At 36.8% G+C, this 9,113-nt stretch overlaps 1 protein-coding gene across 1 annotated transcript; it reads left to right on the top strand.

The window, feature by feature from the left end:
• Positions 1 to 1,027: 1,027 nt before the first annotated feature.
• ARMC10 (armadillo repeat containing 10) lies at positions 1,028 to 8,969 on the top strand (the record flags this gene model as incomplete). Its single annotated transcript, XM_008642558.2, has 5 exons — positions 1,028 to 1,183; positions 3,011 to 3,145; positions 4,406 to 4,582; positions 5,548 to 5,619; positions 6,797 to 8,969. Coding segments are annotated over 5 exons (792 nt in total), but the record flags the coding sequence as incomplete, so codon positions are not given.
• Between the last annotated feature and the right edge of the window lie 144 nt (positions 8,970 to 9,113).

Below are 9,113 nucleotides of genomic sequence, written 5' to 3' on the forward strand. Positions count from 1 at the left end.
ACAGCCATGCGGAGGTTTGGAGCACTCTGGAGCGTGGTTTATTTTTAGGAGAGCCTAATTTTCTTTTTTTTTTTTTTTTTAAGTGCCCCAAAGCGTACGTCAGATCAGTGTGTTTACTTATGTTATTGCAGGTGTGTTCCCCCTATAATCCAAAGCTAAACTAAGTGTTTAGACGAGGATGAAAAACAATTTTGTTTTTGAAGTGAGCTCTTGGATTATCATAATTAACTTTGACCTCTTTTTTTTCTTTACCTCCAAAGAACACTGTTGTTTGCCTGGTGTGATGTTGGCAGTAAAGCTGGGTAACTTAAAGCACTGGTTAGCTTCTCAGGAGTCATCTTCATTCAGCTATGACTAGTCCAGCAGTCATAGATCGGGTCTCATGGCTCTTCAGCTGGCTAAATAGTTCTGCCTCCAACCTAGCCAAAATGGCCTTTGATGGCATTTGTTGCCCTTTTATAAAGGCCAGGTATTCCATCACATCATCCTGACTCAGAAGCAGCCCTCCTCTGTTGTTTGAGTGATGCCATGATCAGCAGTGTTCCCCTAACATTTGTGGTTGTTACTTTGTCAAAGGACCTCAGGGTACTAGCACAGTGTCATTCTGGAAGTAGTAGTCTGTAAACTGGAAGTTTTATTTCCTACAGTGCCCAGACAGATTTCCACATTTCATTTCAGGGACACAGAACCACACCCGCCCCCCTCCACCCCCCCAACCATGTTTGGTGAATATTCCTAATAATTTTGAATAGCAAATTTGCTATTGGTTAAGCAGGAGGTAACACACCTCAATCTCTAATTGTGTGTTCCTTTTATTCTCCACTTTGAGAAGAGGTAATTAGAGGACTCTGGAAAAGAATGAGAATCTTAGTATTGTAAAACAGTCTTTTTACCATGACATGATGGTTGGGCACAAACTTAGAACAGTATGTCCTACAACTGAGAGCTAAATTTCAGCTTTGTAAAAAACATTAAGTAGCAACTAAGTGAAAGGTTTCAAACTTGGTATCAAGTATTTAATTTCTAAACACTGACAGACAGTAGTCCTCCAGTGTCAACCCATACCACGGATGTGGATGCTCTACAGAAACTTATTCATTTGCTCCAGGCCACAGATGATCCATTAATTCAAGAGCAAGCTTTAATCACTCTCAGCAACAGTGCTGCCTTCTCTGTAAATCAAGTGAGTATTGTTCTGTAGAAAACAACGTCCAATGCCAGCCAGTCTGACAGAGGAGAGCTGCTGTTTTGCTAAAGAGTGACACAGGACTGAACACTAGGATAGCTTGTGCTCTAAAATCCATTTAATATCTTGCCTTAATTTCTGCTGGCCCAAATAATATAATTCACCAGCTTCACAGAATTTGTAGGGAGCTTTGGTGGGTTCAGTCTGGACCGGGCATAGACGGAGACGAGAGATCTCTGAAGTCAGATCTTGGAACATGCGGTTTATTGCAAAGGGCGTGGGTACAGGGGCACTGCTTAGAGCTGCCAGCCGCAGCTCGGAGCAGGCCCAAGAGAACAAGAGTGTAAGTAAAGAGAGAGAGAGAGAGCGAGAGAGGAATGAGAGTGAAGAAGTGAGAGAGATTGTAGTAAGAGTGTGTAAGAGAGAGAGTGTGCGAAGAGTGTCTGAAGTCCTGGTTACAATACAATAAATCATCTTCTGTACTGAATATTCTAATTGTCACTAACCAATCTAATACAAGATACAAATCCTATAGCATTTACATACAGCCTATAAGAGTTCTTATATTACCATAGAGTGTTACATCTTAACTTCTAAAAACTACTCTTTGGACCCCTTCTGCTGAGCTAGTAGGGTCTGCTCTGACCCTTGGACCTGCCTGCAAGCAGAGGGTATTTTTCAATCAAGAGGGGATTACCTTCAGTTGGCCATACCATTGTTTTCCAGTTGTTCAGTAACTAAGACTTGGTAATTCAAAGGTGGCTTTCATTTCGATGTCGCTTATAGTTTTCATATTCCCAAAATCTTTTGTCAGGCAATCATATTTATAAGGCTTTCCTGTTTCATCTTCCCCAACAGAATTTATTGAATCATAATATTTGGACCACTTAAAGTCCATACAGAGCCCTGTACTTTCAAAGTGCTGTAAATATATCTTTTGTTGCTTATAATTAATGAAAGGGTTGAACTGGAGGTTAAATACTACCTGGTCCAGATCTAAAATTTAGTGAGATAAACTGTTTTTTTAATCCCTCACAAAGTTATGTGCTGTTTGCACATTAGCAATTTTACAACTATCCAGGCATCATATCTCCAAATCATTTGGACATAGAATGCAGAAAAACTTTTGAGCTGGATGCAGATTTTCATGCCTTTTTAACAGTTTAACCTCCAAGGTCCTACCCTTTTTATTTTGTCCTTTCTGTTACTTATGACAGCCGTCTATTCTGGCTTCTCAAAACTGCCTTCTTAATATAAATCTCATAGAACAGAATGGAACTGGAGCCCAAAGTCCATTGGTCCATTTTAAATTGTTTTGAAAACAGTATTTTTTTTTTCAAAGACAGTTACAGTCTGAGTGAGAAAGATTAAAACACTAATAAAACCAAGTGTAATGGAAAAAGTTTCAGAACCTCTACTATAATAATATGAAGCTGAATCTTGAAGTTCTGTCCTGTTCAGTCAGGGCTTTTAGTTACTGTGATCTGGCTCGGCTGTTCTATAAACTCATTATGCAGTAATTTCCTTTTATTCTTTATAATCCAAAGTGCTTTTAAGCATGCTTTGCAGATGAGATTTTAAAAGCAAAGGTGGTGGGCTGTTGTCAAATAACAGCAACTAATACTTTGTTTCTAAGCAGGACCCTTCTTAGTTTCAGTGGAAGCAATAAAGTAGTATCTGCTAATACTCTCTTTAAACAGAGCAGTCAATTCTTGAATTCTTCATTCATATATTTCATTTTTGTTAAAATTGAGACTTTGAGGGAATGCTTCAGCATTTAAATTGAATTTTTAAAAATTTTATTAAATATCTTCTATATTTCAGGATATAATCCGGAATCTGGATGGTGTCTCTGTTATTGGAGGGATGCTCTCCAACTGCATTCCCAAAATTAAAGAAAAAGCACTAAATGCACTTAATAATTTGAGTATGAATATGAAAAATCAGGAGGAGATACAGGTAAGTTTCTTAATGGGAAAAATCAAAGTAACCAAGGCAAAGAGATAGTACAGGACCTTCAGCATATTTGTTAAATACAAGCCACTATGCCAAAATGCTTTGATGATAGACATACAAGTCAGCAGATCTGGATGATTGAAAGGATAACTTAGAAATACATTGATTCACTGGCACTTACTTTTAAAATAAAAGACAGGAACCTATGCAGTTTGTGTTCAGATTCAGAGAATACTATTAAACAGAGACTGTGCTGCTAGAATTATAGCAAAATTATGTGAGGTAAGATGATTTCCAAATGTGCCTAGAACATCAACAGTGGCTGTTTAATAGAATGGATTGCACACTGAACTTGCCAGGACTCCTTAGGTGAGGGAGAAGAAAAGAGGAATTGAGCCCTTGGGTTTGTATGAGACCAATTTTGCAGGTGATACTTCCATCTTAAAAGAATAGTGTGTATAAATTATAACAAGTTCCACTGGTAAATACAGTACCTGCTATGGGTATGAAAGGATTAAGCATCACCTATCTGATTAATCAATAGACCAAAAAATGGCCAAGCGGTGAGCTGAGGCAGATTTGAAGACTCTTACTAGTTTGTTTCAGTAGCTTGATAAAAAGGTAGTGTGACTGTATGTGGTGGTTTGTAGCATCTTTAGCAATGGGCAATTTTTATTAAGTAGTGCTTGCCAATATTTGTATAGGTGTACATAAGTAGAAAATAACTCCTTTGGTAAGGGCAAAATAATTTTCTCATTTAGGACTCTAAGATTCATTATAGACTGTCATCCAGAAGAAAAATTGGTAAAAATAGTTGTTAATGTCAGTTGTCATTGCTGTTCCTACAGAGTGTTCCAGTAAATGGGCCACATAGTTGGGAGAAAGGATTTCATTTCAAGGCTTGTCCTTAGATTGTTTTCAATATTTAAGATGTTAGTTATTTGTAAGTGATTTTTAAAATAACTCCTTAAAGCAGCTGTGTCACTTCTGAAATGGAGTCAAAGCACTTTAAGTTTTCAGACCAAGTTATACTTCAGGAAGGTCAGTGAGCATAATGCTGTGTGGTCTGCTTCTGTCATGCCAATAGAATGTTTGAAATATTCAAAACAAAAAAGTACTTGTTTCCAAGAACCTTCGCCATTCAGCCAGCAATGTTCAGGAAGTATTTATGTTACTGTAGCTAGGCCATTGATACTATTTGTTACAGAAAATATTCTTTTATCAAAAATTGTTCTCTCTTTATTTCCTTCCCCATTTCCCCAGGTATTTATTATACAAGTTTGTAGGACTGTTGAGTCAGCTCCCCTGAACTCTGATGTGCAGCTAGCTGGACTCAGGCTGTTGACAAATATGTCTGTTACCAGTGACTACCACCAAAAGATGATAAACTCAATTCCATGCTTTCTTCATTTGCTTTCAGAAGGAACTGAAAGGACACAGGTACTGGGTAGTGTTATTTTTACAAGCCATTTATGAAGCTACTTTACTTGTCTTGTTTCTTACTGGTTTTGTAAAATGGTTAAGACTGTGCTAAGAAAAACTAAATATTCATTAATGATACAGATTTTATGCACTAAAATATGGATCTGTATTAGCTTCACAATATAAATTCAAAAAGGGGGGAGGGAAGGAAACCGTGGTAGTGGAACCATTGGGCTGCAGCTCTACCAAAGCAGTGCAGGGTGCACTGTGATTGCCCTGTGCCTTTGCTGTAGCAACTCTAGAATTCTCTTCTGCTCTCAGCATTGCTACTGTATCACAGAGCAAGAACCTGCATGGGAATGGCTTCACTGATGCATGGACTTTTGTTCGCTTATGACACCTCTTGCAACCTTAGTGATTGCAACTGGAAATTGTGCTTATTTGTGAATTATTGTGATATTGAAACAAGCTTCAGTTAGGGACCAAACTCAGCTTTTATTCAAGATGTTGTGGTACTGTCAGTATATGTGGTTGCTCTATCAGATCAAAACCAGTTTTCCAAAACACACATTTCCATTAAACAAAACACACCTATTGTACTTCAGTACAGTCAGTAATATGACCTCTTCCTAGTGTTTAAAGACTAGCACCACAAGGTCCAAGAAAGCATAAAGGTGTATTTGTATATGATTTAGATAATTTTAAATGTAGTACTTAACCATCCTCTTTGTATTTAAAAAAATACTCTGCATTTGGCCTACTGGGATTTGTTTATAGATCTTGCCTTATTTTGATGTTTAAGTCACTCTGAACTTGCTCCTAACATGTCTATACCTTAGTTTTCCCTATGCCAAAATACTCAAGGTGTTAGTTAACCCATTCTACCTTTTCCTTCCCAAGTCAACATTGGCATTATTGATGCCCATTACAGCTGTACTTACTGTTTTGGAGCTTTTAATGAACTTGTACATTCCTCACTTCAGATTCAAGTTTTGAAAGTACTTGTGAACTTATCTGCAAACCCAGCCATGACAAGACATCTTCTCAGACCTCAAGTAAGATTCTTGCTGCTTTATTTTATTTTTAGCATATATATATATGTGTACCTGTTCAGATATTGCATGCACTAGAAGAATTGTAATATATTAGAAATATATATGCAATTCCAGAGCAAATTCTAGACACTACCTGGTTAAAATCAGTAGCTAAGTGCACATTCTTTCGTGGGCTGGCTTTATTTCACAGGGTAGTGTAATATGGATCCTGTACTTGTAGAGGAAGAGGCACAGGGCCTGTGCACTTGAAGAGGGTTGTATGTCCTGTGTACCATTCCAAATAATCAATGACAACTTGCAGAAGCCTGTTCTAACCTTCCCTTTCCACCAAAGGGGTAATGAACTTCAGTTTGTAGTATGTATAAGGAACCCAAAACTTCATTTCCAGACACACAGTCAGTATATAGATTGAAAATTATCAAATAGAAGCAGTAAGTGATCCTTCTCAATAGCTGTTTCTATAGCCAACATACTGTACCAAACCCAACCAAATTCCACTGAAATTCCCACTCCTTTACTCAAATAAAGACATAAAACTGTTGTCTCTAAGTGAACTTTCCCTGTGCATTTACTTATTTCTTCATGGAGAACTTTGTGTGACATTTGCTGTGCTGGCCTTGGCACACAGGTTTTTTTCAGTTTCATGTCCTCACACCAAAACAGTCAGGGGCTGGAATGGTGCTGCATCCTTGTCCCCCTCCCCAAAGTAACTTTCTTAAAACATGCAGTGGCTTTTATTTGTGAGCTATCTGCCATGAGCAAAGCTGGTCCTAGATAATGCTGTCTTTTCATTATTAAAACAAGGTTAGGGTAGCTAAATATTCGGTTCATTTTTTCATTTATCAGATACGCTAACGTAAAAACATTCAGGGCAAAATAAACATCACTGAGAAGGAAAGCAGACCTTCTCTTCCAAATGGGAATTTTCCAGACAGACACATTTCGGAGATTGAAAATACAAAGCATTTATTAGCCTGTTGATGCACAGGCCAGTCTTTTCTAAAGAGAACACATGCATACTGTGCAACTTTCTGACAGGAGTTCACAGCATACGAAGTTCTGGGATTTCATACATCTCTGGTTTAGGTGCACATTTTTTTCCATTTTCTAAAGTTAGATTTAGTTACACGTACTTACTGCTGGTGATTAAGTATGAATATATCCTTCAATATCCTAGGTGCCAGCATTGGTGTTACTTTTTGACAACTGTATAAACAGAGATATTCTGGTTCGAGCCCTGGCATTTGCAGCAAACCTGAAAAAGAACATGAATGATGAAGAAGGCACCATGATTGAGGAGTACAGCGAAGCCTCAGTTTTCTTCACGCTCTGCAGGGACTCTGCCCCGTTCGCTCAGAGACTGGCGTCTTTGCTGCATCACCCTGACGCGGAAGTGAAAGAACAAGTTGTGAGAATATTAACACAATAGTGTTGTTTTCTTAAAACAGACTGACCTGATGAAAATATCTAATCTTGGCAATGCTATGCTAAAAAAGCCTGCAACAAGCAAACAATACAACAATGATGGAAAAAACCCTCTCTAAATACTAGCATTTTACTAGGCATGAATTAATTACTACAGAAGAGAATGCAGTGTTTTTAATACAGAGAGCATAACAGATAATTTTTTTACAAGCAAGAGAAAAGCAAAAGCTTAATTATTACTGATAAACCACTGCACAGTTGCTACATTTATGCAATGGGGACAAATAGTTTAAATTTAAAACATGAAAACATTCATATGTAAAATTAACATTTTAAATGGATGAGTGAAGTGAATTAAAATATTCTTCACAATGTCAAAGACTTTTTTTTTACTTTTAAGTATTTCCAGCTGTTGAATAAATACCTCTTTAGAACTGTGCATTAAAGATTTAGCAATTGGAGATTAGGCATTTGTATTTATCTATTAAATGGGTAAAGGCAAATCTTACAAAATATTAAATAAAAACAACACCAAACTATCATTGCCTTCCTACAGAATTAGTGTTTTCAATGAAAACTGCATACTAAAGTCACCCAGACTAGGTTTTTTATCTTACCTGCATGGAATTTATTCTAAAACTCCATTCTTGTATGCTTAGTATATCCATTCAATTTAGCCAAACTGCAGTGCAATTAACCACAACTGTGAAAGATTTCTACACTTGAACAAAAATTAAAAGGATTTTATATTGCTTTAAAATTGCTACTTTAGGGAAAGCAGACATATTTTAAAAAACTTTTTAGTAGGAGTCAAGGATTATCTGCAACTGCTATTCAGTATTTTCATTCTTATAAAAAAATGTCTACAACAGCAGTATCACACATTTTTACAAAAGCTTCCTATTCTGTAGCAGCCCTTGATCTTCCTTTCCTTGGACATCTTTACTCCTTTTTTTTCCTGCAACTGGAGCATCACCCCCCTAAAGTTTTAGTCATCAATCCAGCATTTATTCAAAATGAAGTAGAATCCATACAAACATCACTGTAAAAGAACCTGAACAGTTTTATTGATTAACAGAAAACATACTGGAAAATACTTCCAAAACCAAATTACTAAAAAATTCCACTACAGAGAAACTAAAAAACGTGTCAGATGTAAGGGCTAGGAAAGTTTTCTATTTTGTACCATTTTTAAGAGAACTGTATCACCTAAACTGTTACCAAGTGCTTCATCTTTCTAATTTAGTATACTCACTCTGCTCTTAAGAAAACATTACTTTCTTCTCTTTCTGTAATGCAATAGATACTTATTTTCAGAAGGTCACTTTGCATATAGCTAAAACTGCAAGAAAAGTATGACCTTGAAACTGTGACGCACCCATGCCCTGATCAATACACGGGTAAAGAAAGCTACATGTATCTAATTTATCCACATAGGTAGTTTTAGCTCACCAGGAATACAGTTAAGGCAGAAATAGAAGTTGGCACCATTCCCAGTCAAAACCTTGAGAATTGCTGCATTGACAGTGAACTTCCCTTTCTCCTTTCCACTGCTCCTAAAACACTGTACAGTTTGTAATAAGCAAGTTACATTACAATCACTTGATGTTTTTCAACTTTTTGTAGATTTAATGTTTTTTTGCTACTGAATTTGACTAAAAAAAATAAAGACTAGGCCAGACACTAAGAATTTACCCCCTCTCCTCTCCTGACAAGACATTAGGACCAGTCTGTTCTAGGTATAGCTCATGCATGGTTTCTTAAGATCAGCAGCAGAGATGTCTAAATGTCCCTTTCCATGTTCTCCAACCTAAAAGTAAGTTTTTCAAATACCATCTTTTTGATAGAGCTGATCTCTTATCCTTTGCTTTGACAGCTGACAGAAAAAAGTGACTTTTTCTAAAAATACATGAGAATATGTTACAGTGTTGTCTCAGTTTTCTTTTTCTGGTATAGAAAGACCTATTTTTAAATGCTTTCTTCACAGAACAATGCTGTTTGGGATGTTCTGGAATCATGCAAGGCTTTAAAATTTGTCTTTATGCAAAGATGTCTCATTTTTTTATCAC

The sequence above is a fragment of the Corvus brachyrhynchos genome, unplaced genomic scaffold (assembly GCF_000691975.1).
Source record: "Corvus brachyrhynchos isolate BGI_N302 unplaced genomic scaffold, ASM69197v1 scaffold239, whole genome shotgun sequence".
Taxonomy (NCBI): domain Eukaryota; kingdom Metazoa; phylum Chordata; class Aves; order Passeriformes; family Corvidae; genus Corvus; species Corvus brachyrhynchos.